Genomic DNA, 19,639 nt, shown 5'->3' with positions numbered 1-19,639 from the left:
ACAATAAATTACGTGATAAGTTATATATAAAATTTCATCACAATTATAAGTGTGTGATAAAGTTAATGCACCTTTTCTTCTCAAACTATATCTAACTCTTTTCTACTCTCTTTTTCCACAGCAAGAACCCTAGGCTACTTGCTCTCCTCCATTTTGGTGCTCTCATCTCTTTAGAAAGGCTCGATTTTGTGATCACATTACTAATTTTGATTTAAAACACTTGATATCTATTAAAAATGACTAGCAAAAAATATATAATTATTTATCTTACTTCTCCTATTTAGGTTCACAATATCTCTACGAGGGCATTTAGTTTTTTTTTAATCTTAAAATAATTTTATTGATGATAATTATTCACAGTTAAATAAAAATTTATATTATATAAACCTCTTCAAAGTAATTATTATAATTTCATTTATATTATAATTAAATAATAAAATATGAATAAATTTGTAGAAGTACCTAATTTGCATTTGAGATATGCTTCTAAACTTAAACTCAAAATATTTTTTATGTGCAAACCAAATAATGCTCAGGTACTACGATTTATTATGATCGACATACTCCGCATCCCTAATGGAATTGTCAAAATAATTAAAAATTGCCTCAATTTCACTCCGTTTTATAATCATTTTGAGTGTTATATTTACAAAGGATTAATCTAGCACATATTATCGCTATATATATATATATATAAATATAAATACAAGAGTAAAGTTAAACAAAAATTTGTTTTATTGGAGCTTGGGACTCTCACTAGCTTGTGTACTTCCACCGTGTTAGAAGATGAAATAATTTCTTTCCTTCGTATTAAGTGCGTATAATAAATATATATAGAAATGGTAATCTAGATCCGAATCCGATCGCAGGAATATGGATATATCGGAAACTGACCCGATCCAATCCGAAAAGCCCAATATAATATTCTAATGGAGGTCGATTCGCGAATCGGGTCGGCCCCAAGGCTAACCGCCTAACCGCACCAAATTAATGCAATGCAATCCAATCCGAGAGCTAAAAAGACTGTGGACTGGTGAAGCGATCGAGTGATGAACGAAGGAGATCGGCAGATTCGAGCCGTTGGGAGATAAAAGGAAGCTGAGATTTTGATCCGCAGGAGAATAAATCTGAGATTTTGTGGTGGATTTAGTTTGAATTCTTTTGTTGCCGCTGGGAAATTTGGTTATTTTGGTGTTCTCTCTTTGAGAATTTGATGCAGACGGAGACCAAAGAGGGGCCCCCAGAAATGGCGGAAGGCGGGGGCGAGAGGTGGTGCGTGGTTACCGGTGGTCGGGGTTTCGCTGCGCGTCACCTCGTTGAGATGCTCCTCCGCTCGCAGGAATGGTGGGTGCGGGTAGCCGATCTGGGCCCTTCCATCGTGCTCGAACCCCACGAGGAGGACGGCGTCCTCGGTGCCGGCATCCGATCAGGTCGCGCTGCCTACGTCTCCGCAGATCTCCGCAACAAAGCCCAAGTCGTCAAAGGTAAGAAAGATTCGATCTTGATCCAGCTGTAACGGTATGTGATACTCGAACTAATTTGGAGCGACATGCATAAAAATAAGTTCCTTCTTTTGCTTAACGATAAGTTATTACTTCGATCCTGGCTTCTTTGTTGCTTTTGAAGCATTTTTACCTTGGGTTTGTGTAATGTGTTCCGAATCTCACTTTTGGAACCGTTTAATTATTTGGGTATGTTAGCTTCCGGTTCTAGAACTAATTGACATATTATCGAGAAAATTTACTTATTGTTTGTTAGTAGAAAATATTATTATGATTTATTATGATTTTTTTTTCTGTCTTAGTTCGATTAAGGATTCGGTTTTACTAGATTTGTGGTAGTTTATCATTTTCATATTTTGGTTCTGAGATTAGATAGTGGATTGATGTCTGAACGTTGTACATTTTATGATGATTTGTAGAACAAATTTAGAAATCCTATAAGGGCCTTTTTTTGTGGAAGATGTTACCACAGAAGAAGAGACCTAGTGCCCTTCTCATTTCTAATGGAGGGATGCTTTTGATGAAAGACCATTCAAGAGATGCATCCCTTTATTTCAAGAGGTGCTTATGTGGTGCTTTTTGCATTTGTGGCATGGTGTTCATTGAATGCCATGTCCATTTTCATTCTCAATCTGTTTTTTCCCCTTTCAAATAGCATATTAGATCTACCATGGTAATTTTATGTTTATGATATGATTCATACCTATAGGGTTTCCGGGAATATGCTGATGTGCTTTACTAGTACCGACTTTGGCGAATATGTGCTGTGAAATATATAGATTAGAGGATAAGGTCAATTTTTGGAGGCTATGGACTTACATATTTTATAAGATACATTCAAAATTGGCTTTGAAGAGTTGGTATATGATTAATCATTCTTGAAGGTAGTGTTGCATTCATATTGCAATTTATACTTGCTTGTTAGACTTATGCATTAGAATTTATTGCAAACCCCACTTGCATGTTGAACTTACACATCAGAAATTCATTGCAAGACACACTTGTATGCTAGCCTTAAGCATCCAAATTCATTACAAACTACATCTACACATTAAACTTGTCTATCAGAATAAATTGTAAGCCACACTTGTGTGTTGGACTTATCCTGTCATATTTAACACCTTCTTCTATGGTCTTGTTATGCAGCACTTAACGGCGCAGAGGTTGTTTTCCACATGGCTGCTCCTGATTCATCCATCAACAACTATCAACTTCACTACTCTGTCAATGTCGAAGGTCAACTCAGTTTCTATCCCAGTTTTACAACTGGTTTTGATGCTAGTAGTACACATCATTACAAGTAGCCATACTAGTAGGTGAACTTTATAAAGTACTGTTTGCATTTTTCAGGTACCAAGAATGTCATTGATGCTTGCTTTGAATGCAAAATTAAGAGACTTATCTATACTAGCTCACCTAGTGTTGTCTTCGATGGTGTTCATGGAATTTTCAATGGGGAGGAATCAATGCCATATCCAGATAAGGTCAATGGAATGTCAGGTTGTATTTGTAATATTTCGGAAGTGTAGCTTTGTCTTACTCAGATACTTCTCTCTCTAGTTCAATGACTCATATTCGGAGACCAAGGCAGAAGGAGAAAAGCAGGTGATGAAGGCAAATGGAAGAAATGGACTTCTCACATGTTGCATACGTCCGAGTAGCATCTTCGGTCCTGGTGATAAGCTTCTGGTACCATCACTAGTTGCTGCTGCAAGGGCTGGGAAATCAAAGGTAATGATGTTATCTTATTATTTCAAATTTTCAATATTGCGATCTAAAGAAGTTATCTGTCATCCTAATATCAGTTCCATCACGAAGGTTTCTTGTATTGTCCCTACTTGTCATATAGTTTGTATTCTATTGGAATATATATTGTCATTAATCATTTCCTATCCTACGTTAACTTTGTTTGGACCGGTTCAAAGGACTGATATTTGTACCTGGGAAATTCTTTGTTAGATGTGTTCTTATATGCATTTTTTTTTCTTAAAGAAACCTGTGGTTTGATGTTTCATTTAGGTAATCTCGGACTGCAAAACACTTTCTTCTGTTACAAGCTATCTAATATAATTTGCTTTCATCACTTTCAGTTTATTATTGGTGACGGGAACAATGTCTATGACTTCACATATGTTGAAAATGTGGCATATGGCCATGTATGTGCTGAGCGAACTCTAGCCTCTGAAGTGGGCACTAATAAAGCAGCAGGACAGGTACCCTTTTTTGTTGTATTGTGTTTTTCTTTCCTCTCTCGAAGATATTCCTAACATGGTGATACACAGGCCTATTTCATAACAAATATGGAGCCAATCAAATTCTGGGAGTTCATTTCACTTATTATAGAAGGTCTTGGATATGAAAGGTGAATGCAACTTATACCATTAGCAACTTGTCTGTTGTGTTATTGTAATTCTCTGATTAGGCTTATTTGATTGGATAATGTCTTTGGTATTGCCCTTAGCAGTTAGCTCAGGAACTTTAGATTTATGCTGGGTTACTAGTGAAGTTAGGAAGTCCAAAGCAATGTCATATATTCTGAATTAGATGACACGCAGTCAATCATCGATGGATGAAGGCCTTTTAGAATTATATATTCTGTCACTGGGTTGGCAATCAAGCGCCAAGTCAAACTTGGGAAGGCTGGATGTTGAAGCAAAATTATAGCTAATTGTGAACTTGATTCCAACCTTCTTGATATTATTAGCAAATTGTTGGCCAAAGCAAATTCGGGGCAAAGGGATCTTCTGTGACTACGAGGCTGGTCGGCAGGTGGGAAAACCAGAAGATTGCTCATTGTTTAAGCTCACTATGGAGAACTATCTAATTGCTCCATCAGAGAATGGGACTATATGGATCGTAGGGTGATAATTTCTTGTTCCATGGAGTTGCATTAATCTATCAGGCATCCATAAGATAAAGAGCCAACAGAAATGCACCCTCAAATTAAGGCATGATAAAGCTTAATTTGAACATTATGGCAGAAAGAGATCAATCTATGTGGAAGTTCTATTTGGGTTGCTTCCAAAATAATCGAGATGCATTTTTGTACCATTAGATCCTATCACATTCTCTCTCTTCCTTTTGTTGTTTTGTATTGTTATTAGATATGACACTGATTTTTATTTCTTACTTTGTTGCAGGCCTGGAACCAAAATTCCATTCTCTGTTATTATGCCAGTGGCCCATGCAGTAGAGTGGACATACAGGGTGTTCTCTCGCTATGGAATGCGTGTGCCCCAACTGACACCTTCAAGAATTAGACTTCTCACATGCAACAGGACATTCAGTTGTGCAAAAGCTAAAGACCAGCTTGGTTATGAGCCTATTGTGACACTTAAGGTTCTTAACATGAAATTGCATTTAGTTTATTGTTTTGTGGCCTAGTAGTTGTTTTAGAGTTTCAAGACATGAATTGCAAACTACATGCTGTATCTTGCTTCTGATCCTGTGCAGGTCTCCATCTGTTTAGGTCAATATTTCAACTCTTCACCTTGTTCTCTGCTATGCATAGAAAATGACCAGCCACTCACTGGCATTGCACTATACATGTTACTCAAATTATTTTCTGCCCCATGCCTTAGCAATTGTCATTTTTGATATTGCAATTTGCATTTGCTCTTTCTTATTGTTGAAAATTGTAGGAGGGCCTGAAGAGGACTATTGAGTCATATTCTCATTTAAGAGCTCAGCCGCAAAGGAAAATATCTAAAGCTTCCATCTATCTTGGAGATGGGAAAAGTAGGGATGCTCTAGAGTTGTATGCATTTTAGTTTTTCCAATTATAATATTCTGATTAAGTTACATTTCTCCTTCAGTTGCTAAGACAGTTCTTTGGAAGGATAAGAAACAGACGGTCACAACACTATTACTCTTGGCTGCGATGTATTACCACTTATTTTCATGTGGATATACCTTTATTACGGCGATGGCAAAGCTTCTCTCACTAACTGCATTATTCTTGTTCATTCATGGGATGTTACCTACCAGAATGTATGGATACTTCTCTCTTTCTGTATTTTACCTGCATCTTATGGTTGCATCCATTCATAACCTTTCCACGGCTTTTACAAAGTAGAAGTTGACATTTGAATGCAAATCCAGTATATATTGTTCATAATGATAAGTAGGTTGATACTTTCTAAAACTTACAAACTGTAAAGACAAGTTTCCACCATTCAAAGTAATCTTTCTGTGATGCAGCGGTATGGTGTAAGATATTGCTCTATTATCTTGTAGCAACATGAAGACATGCATTTCAGTACATACTTCTCTGCACTCTTCGTATCCTTTTAACTTGGCAGAATAGTTGCATAGAAGTAGATTATGACAAGAATATATTTTGATTGCATTTTTCTTTCTAAACAGTTCCGTCTCGTCCTTGTCTTGTGTTGAGAATTTGACCACTTAACACCTTTGTACTGATTGTGACATGTTGAACATTGTGGTTGCAGACTTGGTTACAATATAGAGAAACTTCAACCTTCAAATTTTCACGTGTCAGAAGTGAAAGCACAACATATTGCATGTTCAGTCTGTTCTTCATGGAATTCTGCAGTTGGCGTAATAAAATCTCTTTGCAAGGGAAAGGACTGGTTACTATTTCTTAGGGTACATCATTACCATCTTTAGTCTATTGCATCATATAGGGTCCTCTTCACTGATTTACAAGTGATCTATAGAACCTGTCTATAGTTCGATACTTTCTGGTTCTTATTGTTTTCTTTCTGGCATTGATATTAACAGGCAATTTGCTTCCTATTTGTTCTCAATGTCCTTGGAGCCATGTCATTGCAGACCACATTTAAAATAGGTAATGATAACCTTCTATCTTTTGTAAATTTCATTTTGTGTATTTGATACTTCTGTTGGAACATTAACATTGCAGCACATGGTAGTTGTATCGGATGCATTAGGATGAGAATGCTGAGTATTTGATAATCGTCTAATTTTGGTTTACTCTCATGCTACAGGAATCCCTGTATTTTTTATTGCTTTCTATGTTTATGAAAAATGGGAGGATTCCATTGACAATCTCTTTGAAGATGCTTCGTCCTACATTTTGAAATTGAAGTCCAATGCTACCCAAAAATTCTCAAGGAACTGATCAGGACAAGCAAAGGCAAGCAGAGCAAGATTCTATCCAGGTTTGGAAGTACATCATGTAACTTTAACAATTATGCTGTCCATTTGTCACTTAATTTTGCATCAATTGGCACTTATGCTGTAAATTGGCCGGTTGTACTAGTTCTCATGTCATCGCAGCGTTAGTTTAGTTGAGGTTTATAATATGGATTCAATCTATCGTCAGTTTGAGACACATTCTGGATATTTAGTTACTTTCTCAAGAGTTTTTTTTTTTTAACATATTCTTTTGTGGAAGAAATTTTGACATAACCATCATCGTTGTTAATCTGGTTTGGCAGTAATCCTGCAGGGGATTTATATCTTGTGAGTTCTGAGGAATCTGATAAGAGGAAAAAACAAAAAGAACCTCTATAGGAATTGATTCTACTGTTGAAGTTTGCAAAGATGTCCACATTTTTTTTAAGTCAATACTTTCTAGTTCACTTTTATCATAATTATTCTTGTAGTTTGCAACTTTCAAAAGTTATATCTTATGGTTTTATTTTCATCAAACTAATGGCTCACTACTGTTTCTAAGGGCCATGGTTTTAGCGTACATAAAATCAATAAAAAAAACACCTTGTTTTATTTTTATTATCATTCACATTTAATATTTATCATTCGATTTTTGTATTTTCCTTGGAACGTTTCAAAAACATCCGTTTCTTAGTAGTTAGCTAGCGTATAGATGAGGTGAAGGAATTATTCGTGTAAAATTATCTTAATATCTTTAAAAACTTTAATTTTTTTTCTTAAATTAAGCTAAAAGTAAAAGATTGTCTGGGTCAAATTAACTAAAGTATTTTTGATGTATTAAAAGATAAATGCATGGTCGTAAATATCTTGGTGTGAATCATAATGATAGCAGAATATAATGTTTTCGATAAATATTTCTCTCTTTTGAGTTATTAATTGTCGTTCTATTTTTGTCATATAAAAAATATATTTGAATGAATGAAACGGTGTTTGGCGCTCGGTATATCGATCGAAAACTATTTTAATTTTATGAATCACATGAGAAGATATCTTGTCAAAGGCTAAGTTGGACTCATATACTGTATATCAAAAGGAAAAAAGAAGAAGAGTCAATCATACTTTACTTCCATGTTTCTTCAACTTAAAGCATAGTCTTGATTAGATGAAAGTGTAATTAATTGTACTAAAACTCAAATTTAAAAATTCTAATTAAACACAAAGTTATAAAGAATTGAATACAATTTTCAATGTATCTAAAATAATAATTTTAGATAATAAAAATATAGTACAAACACACATGTATATATATATATATATAATATTTTTATTATTTGAAATATCATGTACATGTTGAAACACATGAAACTTCTTATGAAAAAAAATAAAACCAATTTTTTTCTTATAAAGAAACATTAATTATTTCTTCAATTCGGTAGTTTGTAAGTGAAATCAAACAAATTGGGCAAAACAAAATTAAGAATGAAAATAAGAGGAAGGCATCCAATAAGGAGCTCAAGTGTAGTCACCTATAGGAAGTAAAATAGAATTCTCAAATCCAAGCTACTACTTTATCATACTTATCTACTACAAGACCCAACTCAGGTCTTGCCACGTATATCAGTATATGCCTTCCAGCCTGATCTCCTAACAAGGATAGGGTTCCATCTAAGGGATATTTTTTTCCAAAGCATCAATCAACTTATCCTTTTTTCCTCATCATACTTAATTCATGAAAGAGACCAATAACTTCTCATCTCTCCATACTTCTAAAAGATTAAAAAAAAAGACAAGAAGAAATCTTTGGAACACACGTCATGAGTAAATTGACCTGTGATGGATCTTTTAGTAGTAACAGAGGAAGATTCCATGGAATCATCCTACTAAAATCATCTCATAGCAAAGTAAAAGTCTGGCAATCAGAAGTGCTACAATTCTTATCAAGGGAATATGCTTATATGCCTAAGAATTTATTTCATTTCTTCTTCTTCTTCTTCTTTCTCTCTCTCTCTCTCTCTCTCTCTCTCTCTCTCTCTCTCTCTCTCTCTCCTCTTAACTCTTCTTTCTCTCTCTGCACCCACTTCCCTCCTTACACGCTTAGCATATGCTATCAAATATTCCACCCTCGTCCTACCTCACCCAACTCCCCTTCTTCCCATGCCTTTCATCCCCTTGGTTATAATAACCATTGCAACCAATGCTATATTCTTCATAAAAATCACTATAAGATAACGAAGAATGAAGTTTGGGAAGAGGCTAAAGAGGCAGATAGAGGAGTCTCTTCCAGAATGGAGAGACAAGTTTCTCTCCTACAAGGATCTCAAGAAGTTGGTCAGGCTCATCTCAACCACCGACGCTTCGCCGCAAGCAGAGGGCGAGTTTGTGTCGCTCCTCGACGCCGAAGTCGAAAAGTTTAACGCATTCTTCATGGAGCAAGAAGAGGAGTTCGTCATTAGGCAGAGGGTGAGGGGGTGCTCATGTTGGTGTGGTGTTCATTGGAGTCTGTGGAAGTGATGATAAAGGTTTATTTGTTTTTTGTTTCGAAGCAGGAGCTGCAGGAGAGGATCAGGAGGGCGGCGGAGAGCTTGCGGCCATCGGAGGCGGGGTACGCAGCGGAGATGGGGAGGATAAGGAAAGATATTGTCAACTTCCATGGGGAGATGGTGCTTCTGGTGAACTACAGCAGCATTAACTACACAGGTTATGCTCGTATTCTTATTTACTGCTGTTAATTATTGATAGAATTCGAAGATTCATTAGATTTTTGAGTTAAGAAAACGGTGTGCGAGTGTTTAAAAGCTAATGAGTTTGACAAACAAAGGATCAGATCTAGTACTAGATTGAGTTCATGGTTAAAAGAACAGAGGTTTGAAGAGCTTGTAGTTGCAGGGCTGGCCAAGATCTTGAAGAAATACGACAAGCGAACAGGCGGCCTCCTGCGGCTGCCGTTCATCGAGACGGTCTTGAAGCAGCCCTTCTTCACCACCGAGCTCATCTCGAGGCTCGTCAAGGAATGCGAGATCATGATGGAAGCAGTGTTCCCTGCTGCCGAAGAACAAGTGGAGAGGAGGGAGAGAGAAGCATTAGCAATGGCAGAGCAAAGCATCTTTAGGAATGCAGTGGCTGCTCTCATAACCATGCAAGAGTTGAGGAAAGGAAGCTCTACTTATGGCCACTTTTCACTTCCTCCCTTGATCTTGCCAGATCCTGACTTGTTGCAGTCACTCCAGATTCCTTCTCCCATTCCAATCCAATGATGCAATAGATTTGGTGGGGTGATAAATTCCACATGTTATTATAAATGTAATGTATTTGCCTTAAGACAAAATATACCACCGCGAGAGAGGGAGAAATTAGCTTATCTAGGAGATGGATGTTATACCTGAATCAAATGCCACACTTGTCCTAATCTTATCTGTGATTTTATTTTTAGTTTCTTATTTCTCACCACCTAACTATGACTCTTCTTCCCAAAGTAATTTGCAATCCAACACAATATCTTTCGAATGGTCTGTCAAGAAAAAACTTTTTTTCATGGCAATTTCTGAAAGATTGAGAGAATTCCAACTAGTGTATATGGAATCACCTTTCAGGGTAACTTGTGAGAGATCAACTTTAGCTTATTGATTCCTTAGAAGACTTGGAGCTAACTTTGTTTCCAGAAGAGATCTCCAATTTCGAACGAAAACTGATTCTTAGTCAAAGTCATTGTTCTGGCTAATACCCTTTGATCAGTATTCATATTCTTGTCTACCATACGAGCTGAGAGGTTAAAAAAAATAAAAACCATTCAAGATAAAGACATCATAAAATCAGAAAGAGAAGAATGATTCTCCTCAAAGGTGTATTTGGTGAATATTAATCATGTATGGGACTGTCTGAAAATGACAGGGAGAAAAGAAAGATACGCAGGAGTATGCAAGATATTTTTAATCTCATCCTGTTCAATATTAATTCTCTCTTTTGACTACACTCAGTGGACTATATGCGTTCCTCCTGAAAGATCAAATATATCATGTCCTCGTTCTTTCGTATGATAGCCCGTGAAGAACTGTGATCCAATTCGGTGCTGTAATGAAGGATATGCCGCCAGAAACTGCAGCTTGTTTCCAATCTTTACTACTATCTATATTTCTGTTTCTGTCCTCAGGAGCATCAGGTGATCTGGAATAACTCCAGCTATCTCTATACTTTTATATGTAGATTGTTCCTAATCTAGTTGAATATTAGATGACATATAAGAGCAGTCCTTAGCATACGATTAATAAGGCGAATAAGAAACTGCAAGTTTATGGTAGAAGAGACCATATAGAAATAGAATGAATCAGTCCACAGAGTGTAAACATCACAACACTAAAACACATAGAGACTAGAAGGATCAGTACCCGTAAGACCGTTTGCTTAGTAATATTAAATGTAGCTGCCAGTAAGTAGTCCATGGTGGTAGAACTCCTCTCATTGAATTCAGCAAAACTGAATTACCATAATGTCTCCTCTAGCATTCCTATTGCAATGGCTAGTGTAATACAATTCCGAAGTGGCATCGCCTCTTTCCAAAACATTGCATACTGGAAGAATCAGAATATTGCCAGTATGGCAGAGGCAAGAGATATAAATCCATAGAATCTCATGAGAGGGGGCAGGGCTGCCCTTCCTGGCAGATCAACCATTAGGTGTTATTCCATACAGTCTTTCCTTCTATTATTAGCTGATCAAATATCGAATTGCAGTAAATGAATTACAAGTTATACATTCCAGTTTTTGTAATTTATACTGTTTTCTATGGTAATTTTGCCTCAAGATCACTTCCTTTGAAGCAGGCAACAAACACTTGCGGACGGTCGCGCAAGAGAACTCCTCCTTCAGTACAAGCACCTAATTTTGCCAATTCAGGTCTGCAGCAAATAAATCTTTCACCATCGTAGGCTGAGCCACAGATTGTTTTGCAATCAAACACCTCAAATATGATTGCTTTAACCATCTGAGGATTGTATCCTTTGACATGGTTGCAGCTTTCTCTGGCCTTCTGAAAGTGATGTTCTCAAAATTGACTTCCAATAACAAGAGGACATATAAAAACATGAGAAGAAATAAGATCAATTCAAGAAAGATCTAGTAACAATGGTTTATGATATCTATCTTAATACACAATATTTTATTTAGTGATCCACTCGTTGGAATGCAAAGTAATCTTTTCATTCGATATCGTAACTGGGCTGCCTATATATATGCGGTGAAACAATTCTCAATTCAAATTCTACTCATAGAAGTGCAATCTTTGAAATGTGAACAAGACGACACCAATTTGTTGATTTCTTACAAATATAAACCATTACTCAATTGCCAAAACAACCCAAAATCTTCCACAAAGTCACCAAGAAACAACCTTTGTGTCATTGTAATGGATAGAAGAAAGGTGAGATAAGTGCTGTGCCGGATAAAGGACTCTCCTTTGGCATCAGATGAGGTGCGAGAGGGAAAAGAGTTGAAAAGAAGAGAAGAGAAGAAATCTCTCTATCCATAAAAAAAATGAATAACTTATACAATCCATACTTTATCTGTAGTTCGATAGTACAGAGTTATCGGTTGGAGCCGGCCTCACTTTTGCCGCCCATATAAAATTAGTACTTGAATGCAATTTGTGAATAAGGAAAGGGCTAATTTACAAGTATCCTCCTTCGAAATCGGATGCGGATCCATATACTAAATCCCCATCTCATCCGCTTATGTCATGCTAACCCTGATCACCGAATACCTACACATATGCCGTCTGATCCTTATCGAACGGTCAATAATAGTTTCAAAAACCCTTGGCTGCGTTTATATACGACTCATCTTCGATTCGCCTGTTTCCACCCTAAGGCCTGCCTTCTATCTTCGCGTCGATCCCGTCTCCGGCTATCCCTCTCCTTTTTGAGGTTTGGATCTGGAAGCAATCGCAATGAATTTTACCTCTCTTTCGTAATAATTCCTTTTTCTTATGGTGTTTGGCTTTAGATCTGCTAGTTAGATCTAGTTTTATGGAAGTGAGGATTTAATTTATTTGATGGATTTTCTTCTTTCATTGAGATTTTTGCTAATATTTTTCGAATTAGATGTTATTAATCGGTAATTACAAAGAGATCCTTATGGAGAGGATGGATCGATAAAGTTCTTTTTCTTTTTTTTTATACTTGCAGTAGATTGTTGTTGTTATTTGAGGAGTGATGGCTGTGACTTTCTATAATCTTAACTCGGAATCTGGCCTCCAGAAACTTGATGATTACCTTCTTTCTCGTAGTTACATTACTGGGTAAGTTGTTCTGATTTTTGGTCATTATTCTTTTTTATCAACGTTCTAGTATTGGTTCTTACGGCTGATAATATTGTAATTTTGTTTCAGTTACCAAGCTTCCAAGGATGACATAGCTGTGTATGCGGCATTGGCAACCACACCTTCATCGGAATATGTTAATATAGCTAGGTGGTATGGTCACATTGAGGCACTGCTAAAGTTGTGGTAAGCGGTGCTTGAGATGAATTTTTGGTTCATTTCTTGGTCGGCATCCAATTCTCACTTTAGACCTAAGTGTTTGACCTGTCTGCTTTGATCCTTAGTGGCCTCTCTGAGGGAAAGGGTGTTAAGATTGAATCTTCGGCTTGTGTGGTAGAGGATGTGCCCGCCTCCGCTCCTGTTGCTGAGAAAAAGGTACGCCCTATGCAGCTCCTTCTTTTGGTATTTAAAGTTGTCCAGTATTTGGTAACTTTTAATAATTTTCTTGAAAGAATTTTCTTTTCATGAGAGTTCTTATATATATTACTCAATTATGCAAACATCTATTAGTTGGATATATATATATATATATATACTCTTAAGTAATTGTTGCATTTGATAATATACTGGGAAATTTTGTGGAGGTCATCAATAGTTCCTATGTGGGGTAGTGTATGATGCTATCACAATATATTTTTTATCAGTTGACAGCTATCTTAGACTTATGTGGAACATTATACTTGTTGATGTGCTACATAATTATTTTTCTCGTAGCAAACTATTAAGTTCTTAAAATCTCTTGCTTTATCTTCAATTCACTGAATTGGAATTTGTAATTTAGGCTCCAGTGGATGAAGACGACGACGACGATGATATGGATTTATTTGGTGAAGAGACGGAAGAGGAAAAGAAGGCAGCTGAAGAGCGTGCAGCTGCAACAAAAGCATCGGGCAAAAAGAAAGAATGTCAGTTTTCTACTTGCTTATTTCACTGCATCTCATGTGTTGTTTCACGTATAAAAAATGATTGATACCATGTTTTTGTTTCATCAATAATTTCAAGTCTGAAGAGATATACTTTTTTTTGGTTGCGAATAGAATAACATGAATTGAGAATATCTCCATTTCAGTAGAGTTTGTTGGCCCTCTCCTTTTTTTTTTTCTTGACTTGGATTATTGGATCATTATTTGCTTCAGCTGGAAAATCTTCAGTTTTGCTTGATGTAAAGCCGTGGGATGATGAAACTGACATGAAAAAGCTTGAGGAAGCTGTAAGGGGTATCCAGATGGAGGGCTTGCTCTGGGGTGCATGTATGTAATTCTCACTTGTCTCACTCAATCTCCCTAGAATATTTTCTTTTTCTTTTTCATTGAGATACTATGAAGTGTCGAAGAATTGGATGTTTTTTTTATCGAACATCCATAACTTTTACCATGCTGAAATGTGTTCTGCAGCAAAGCTTGTTCCAGTTGGTTATGGCATCAAAAAGTTGCAGATCATGATGACTATCGTAGATGACTTGGTCTCTGTTGATAGCCTTATTGAGGAATATCTCACTGTTGAACCAGCAAATGAATACATTCAGAGCTGTGATATTGTGGCATTCAACAAAATATGTGAGTATTTTTTTTCTAAATATCCTGATTACATAGTTAAGGAAATAGGGATGAGGCATATTGCATATAAAAGAAATTTATACAAAGGAAAAAAAAGAAAGAAATAAAATCATTCTATTTTAAACTCGTTGGCATATGAGCTGTTTATGTTTCAATTTATTATATCTTCAGTTGTTACTGACCTCTCATTTTTACTGAATCGAGGGGTTCAGAACATTACTGAATTATGATGTAGGAAGGGTTAATCCTGAATGGTCAACAACATTAGTAGGACCATGTTTTTTAGGCTCATAGGAGGCTAAGGTGGAGTGAACCATCTTAAAAGCAAAAGCTATAAGGTCTGTGACCATGAAGAACCAGTTGTATTAGGCATCTTTGATTTGTATGAATGAAGCTTAACCTCACGTTTGAGCTTGTTGGCACTTGGCAGCTTTCTGGCATAGTACGTATAACGCATAGCCTAATAACCTGTGTCAGTAAATGTGGACTAAAGTTCATAATTTTGAATATCTCGTTTATAATGTTTGTTTTGCCATGTTGCAATTTTTTTTGGATTCCTGTGTTTTACTCCTACATTGACAATTTTTCTTTATCTTTGTTGCAGAGAATCTTGGTGCCATAAGGACACATGATTAGAACCATGCATGGTTGAGAATAGTTGTTTGTTTTATGTTTTAAAACTGGAGGGCATGCAGCTTTAGATGTTTGGTTATGGTTTGTGAACTGCGGGAAACAATTATCGTCATCAATTTTTCGATCTGAGTTTTGTTGGGGCTTTCGCTATTATATTATTATTTATCTCATCATAACATCTTAATTTCCCTTTGTTTTAGTAACAAGAAAGGCTATTGCAATCTAACGCAAATATGCCCGCTCTTTAGGATTTCCTTCTAGTTCGGTACCTCAGGTTTGTGTTCATGAGCGGATTATTTTACCGACTATCGTAGGTCTGGTGGCAACTTACTTCGCTAGTTTCTTGTAGATGGTTCAAGTAAATTGTCAGGTTGTGCCTTCGTTTCTCTGTTTATCCAAAGGACGGAAGTCAAGTTGGTTCAGCACTTAAAAGTTGAGCATGTACCGCGTTATTATACCTCAATAATACATTTGAAGCTCTTATCTCTCGGCCCTCATCCAGAAATAGGATATCGCCAACCTAAAGCTATAGATTTTTGCCACTTGTGATGTCTGACAAAGTTAATCTAAATTGCTTGATAGTATTTTTAATTTTTAAATCATGCGATTGGTTTCTGTTGTAACCCCTAAAATATTATATATTTTAGCTTAAATAAATTAATTTAGTCTCTTGTGATCTGGCTTGATAGTTTTGGCCTTAACCAATAAATTTCGACCCTAGGATTTATCAAGTTTAGAGTGTTATTGTTCTGTCTCGGATTGAAACTCCAAACCACATTTCAAGTTAAATGAAAAGATTGCGCCAACCAACTCTTAACTATGAGCGTAACACAAATAATTAGCCTACTAGAACACCCTCCAAGAGCTAGTAATGCAAAAATCTATATCCTAATTTTGTTTCCATTTTTCATTGCCTCGTCTCAACATATCGAGTAGATATTCTGTTATTCTGTATGGTACGCTTCCGAGTGACATTTGCAGAAAGCTGGAAGCGAGCAACCACTGATAGATAATCTCTACACGGTTCAACTGATAAGGGTTGAAAATTTGCCTCTAATCCTTAACAAGAAAAAAATAAAGAACGAAAAGACTAAACAAAAGGTACTAGAAGCAAGCTCACAGGTAAAGTCCCAGCCTAGATATAAGCTCCATTCCGCATTGAAGTACATATCTCACCAAGAGAGTTTGGACCGAAAGGAGAAGCTTAAGATTAACATACGAGATCCCAAGGATCTGATTAATTGCAAGCAACAGCAGTAATACACATTATCTCGGCAGCAAGGAGGCAGGAAAGTGCTAGGCATTATGTTGCATCACTGAAACAGACCGCGATAAAATTTGCGGGTGAAATGAAATAAGCTTTAACCAAAGCGATGGTGTACATGGAGAGTCGCTTAGCTTCAATCCAGATCAAGGAACTCCATTCTCTTTCTCATCGAACCTTTAAGTTCTGTGGCATCCTTTTCTGCTTTCTGAGCCTGTCGATGCAACATTATATACAGCACTGTTACGTGATGGAAAGGATAGCAACACAAGCAGAAAGTACTCAAGAAAACATTAAACTAGTAGCTGGTAAACCTTTCCTAATTTGACTTCTTTCTCAGGCAGGAGAAAATTAAAGAGCATAAGACAGCACAGAAGAAGAGCGAGTTGAGCATGTATATAGCTTCAATTGAGGAGTTTCAACAAAGGGGGGCATATCAAAGCTTAACCTATCTATGGTTTTACTACTTGTGACTGCTTATCAAGACACTGAAGTTTGATATTTCAATATTGAATGCATAAAATAAAAGGCTGCAAATTGTAGAGTAAAGACAACAGTATGATATGCTACATCTGACAACCTCATTATTATGGGCCAATGTCAAGGCCTAGTTCAGCATTTGACTAGAAGCAAAAGGGATCTCACAAAGAAAAATGTACTTGGTTATGCCTAGAAAAGGTGCCCAGAATTCTCTAGAAAAATCTCTGCTTTATACTTGCTGAAAGCTCCAATTTTCTTAGTTGACCCACTTGATTTAGGAAGAATTCAGAGATGAAATAGAGAAAACTCAATAAAATACTAATCATCAAAGACCAAACTAAAACAAATTTTGACTCTGCTAAATGGATCCAATCCCTTTCATTAGAATTTGCAATAGATAACCTCTTATTATCTCATCTGCTACCAAGCACCAAAAGAAAGAAAGGAAAAAAATTTCAGTGTTGCATACCATCATTCGACCAAAAGACAAATATATATTTCTACAGAGATTTAGTAAAGTTATGCTACACTGATGGGACCTATTTCTTTGCACTGCTAGTTCCCATTGTCAATGTTGCATACCATCATTCAAGCAATTCATACCAGATCTTAACTCCCACGGACAGGAATATGACCAAAGTGAGAAAAAGAATCTGACCAAATTCAGATGTGAAGTGGCAGAAAGCACAAGTTGGAAAGTGTCAAAAAATATCATAAAGGAAATTAAATTGACATTGCACAGAACCACATATATAAGAAAAAGAGGATATGATTACTTGAACAAGCTACTGTCCTGAAGGTACTTACCCTTTTAATCTCTGCAGCAGAAACACAAATCATATGAGCAGGAAGCTCCTCACGATCCATGTCCTGGTGTATGAGAATTAAATTAAGAAGGAAGAAATGGTGTCTATATTCTTTATTCACATGACAGTACTCTATAATCAAACCAGGGGAAATTAGTACCAGTTCTCCAATTAAGACAACATTCTCCCCACGAATCACATAAAGGCCTAAAGGAATATCTGAATACAGATCCCCTACAATAACTCGCTCACAAGCACCTTCAAGAACAGCATTCGCTGCAAGTTGAACTAGTGTCATATGACCAACCATCTGAGCACGAGATGACTAAGGCAATGCAGTTTATAGTTCAAAGGAGGTTCAAAGCATACCAAATTGATCAAAAGATCGAAGAATACCCATAAGTTTGCGTCCATCCCGTAGTAAGACAAGTAGTTTTTCTGTCAATGATGCTAACAGTGTCAAAAGGGATAAGCTTGATCTATTCAATCATATATAAGACAGATGAATCCCAGAACCAATATTTATATCTTCTTACCATGGAATATATAACATAAGATCAAATATGAAATAAAAGCTTCCCTCAATTACCCACTTAAAGCATAGATCTGCATTATTTTGTGTGTGGAAGTATACTCCCTCCACTCCATAATAAAAATGATTTTATTGCTCTTGTATGTTGTATTTGTTATTTCTGACAGCTAATTTAGTCCTGGAACATAGTTAACAAATGTGCCAAATGGAAAGAGAGGGTGAAAAAAAAGGAGATAAAGCTAGGATGTTAGACCTTCCAGCAGAATATCTAACTTTGGTAGCAATGACTAACAGACTAAATAAATACAACATTCTGACACTAAATCAGAGGAACTTAGATAATGAATCAATGATCAGTCAAGAAAATTAATCACTGTATAACTCAAACCTTTTATGGCTTAGATAATGCGTCTCTGTTTGTAAATTGTAATGTCCAAGACCTAACATTTTCCCAAGATAATTCCAGAACCAAGGTGAAATCCAGTAGGATTTAATCAAAATGCTACCTTATTGTTGTTCCAACTTCAGGATGGAAACAATCACATCCCATCAACAGGAAGAAAAAACCCACATAATCCAACTTGTGCCTGCCCTCTATAGAAAAAGATTAAATCTTTATGCCACAGAATCGAATTAAATATAATGCAGCACCAACCACTACCAACAACTACTAAAGTCCATCTTGATATCATGGATCTACACTACGAACATGCAAGAATTATTATACCGCTGCCATATGTATTAGAATTCACTACAGCTGTGTGAAATTCTGAGATAGAATCAAGAATCTTACTGTCGAGGTAACTCGCGAGCGAGGTCGATAGAAAGATATCCTCCGGTCCGGTCCACGACATCGATCCTTAACCTTTCCAACCCGCGAAAAATCAATCCTCCTGAGGCCGTCACAAATGGCATTGGCAGGTAAACTCCTCCTCTTTCTTCCGACCCACTCGCCAAATCCAACCCGATCTTTGGGAACCCTAGCTCGGTATCACCTCTAGGATGGCCGTGGATTCAGAACCCAATCAAACAAGATCTAAACCCTAGATGGGAAAAAATATCAGGGATCTAGGGTTCTTTCTTGGGTATAGGATTAGAGATCGTTGATTGCGATCCCGATAGCGGAGGAGGAAAGCAAATTATATCCGACTCTTATCGGTAGGAAGACAACCAAGTGAAGTAGCCCATTGACTTTTACCCTCTCCCGTGCGACGCACGTGAGTAGAAATCGTTATTTCCGTTTGTTATCCTCTTCATATTTCCTCTCTTTTTTCTCCCTCAAATTCAAAATCCTTGTTTGTTATCTTGTTTTCCTTTGTACAAATAATTTATAAGCTCTCTCTCTCTCTCTCTCTCTCTCTCTCTCTCTCTCTCTCCCCACATATATATATATATATATAAAATAAGAACATGGCTTGATTAAATTTGATCAGATAATAGCAGGTGTTATACTTCA

At 36.6% G+C, this 19,639-nt stretch overlaps 4 protein-coding genes across 8 annotated transcripts; 3 read left to right on the top strand and 1 right to left on the bottom strand.

Moving 5' to 3' along the window:
* The first annotated feature begins 950 nt into the window (after window positions 1-950).
* Window positions 951-6,834, top strand: LOC140797150 (3beta-hydroxysteroid-dehydrogenase/decarboxylase). The gene is made up of 12 exons (XM_073150424.1): window positions 951-1,484; window positions 2,649-2,738; window positions 2,853-2,986; window positions 3,063-3,233; window positions 3,593-3,715; window positions 3,785-3,864; window positions 4,643-4,841; window positions 5,144-5,240; window positions 5,318-5,492; window positions 5,954-6,110; window positions 6,246-6,312; window positions 6,473-6,834. The coding sequence occupies exons 1-12, from the start codon at window positions 1,214-1,216 to the stop codon at window positions 6,604-6,606; spliced, it is 1,698 nt and encodes a 565-aa protein (XP_073006525.1). The 5' UTR covers window positions 951-1,213; the 3' UTR covers window positions 6,607-6,834.
* Window positions 6,835-8,511: 1,677 nt separating this feature from the next.
* Window positions 8,512-10,008, top strand: LOC140780610 (SPX domain-containing protein 5). 4 transcript variants are annotated; one of them, XM_073126268.1, is made up of 3 exons: window positions 8,512-9,062; window positions 9,149-9,299; window positions 9,483-10,008. In XM_073126268.1, exons 1-3 carry the CDS (start codon window positions 8,838-8,840, stop codon window positions 9,854-9,856), a joined length of 750 nt encoding a protein of 249 aa, XP_072982369.1. In that variant the 5' UTR covers window positions 8,512-8,837; the 3' UTR covers window positions 9,857-10,008. The 4 variants fall into 4 exon arrangements, with proteins under 4 accessions (XP_072982369.1, XP_072982371.1, XP_072982370.1 ...); XM_073126270.1 differs by having other exon boundaries at window positions 8,514-9,062; window positions 9,489-10,008; XM_073126269.1 differs by having other exon boundaries at window positions 8,601-9,062; window positions 9,146-9,299; window positions 9,489-10,008.
* Window positions 10,009-12,364: 2,356 nt separating this feature from the next.
* LOC140780724 (elongation factor 1-delta-like) lies at window positions 12,365-15,227 on the top strand. 2 transcript variants are annotated; one of them, XM_073126445.1, is made up of 8 exons: window positions 12,365-12,517; window positions 12,779-12,891; window positions 12,982-13,098; window positions 13,197-13,287; window positions 13,694-13,817; window positions 14,049-14,162; window positions 14,307-14,468; window positions 15,073-15,227. In XM_073126445.1, coding segments are annotated over exons 2-8 (696 nt in total). In that variant the 5' UTR covers window positions 12,365-12,517; window positions 12,779-12,805; the 3' UTR covers window positions 15,075-15,227. The 2 variants fall into 2 exon arrangements, with proteins under 2 accessions (XP_072982546.1, XP_072982547.1); XM_073126446.1 differs by having other exon boundaries at window positions 12,418-12,517; window positions 12,782-12,891.
* Window positions 15,228-16,217: 990 nt separating this feature from the next.
* LOC140780771 (sm-like protein LSM1B) lies at window positions 16,218-19,469 on the bottom strand. Its single transcript, XM_073126562.1, has 5 exons — window positions 18,977-19,469; window positions 18,021-18,089; window positions 17,812-17,927; window positions 17,653-17,715; window positions 16,218-16,579 (listed from the first exon to the last, which is right to left on the bottom strand). The coding sequence occupies exons 1-5, from the start codon at window positions 19,035-19,037 to the stop codon at window positions 16,502-16,504; spliced, it is 387 nt and encodes a 128-aa protein (XP_072982663.1). The 5' UTR covers window positions 19,038-19,469; the 3' UTR covers window positions 16,218-16,501.
* Between the last annotated feature and the right edge of the window lie 170 nt (window positions 19,470-19,639).

The sequence above is a fragment of the Typha latifolia genome, chromosome 1 (genome assembly GCF_019914945.1).
Source record: "Typha latifolia isolate L0001 chromosome 1, TyphaL0001v2, whole genome shotgun sequence".
NCBI classification, from domain to species: Eukaryota; Viridiplantae; Streptophyta; class Magnoliopsida; order Poales; family Typhaceae; genus Typha; species Typha latifolia.
Note: the sequence above shows the minus strand (reverse complement) of the source record. Positions and strands in the feature narration are given on the sequence as shown.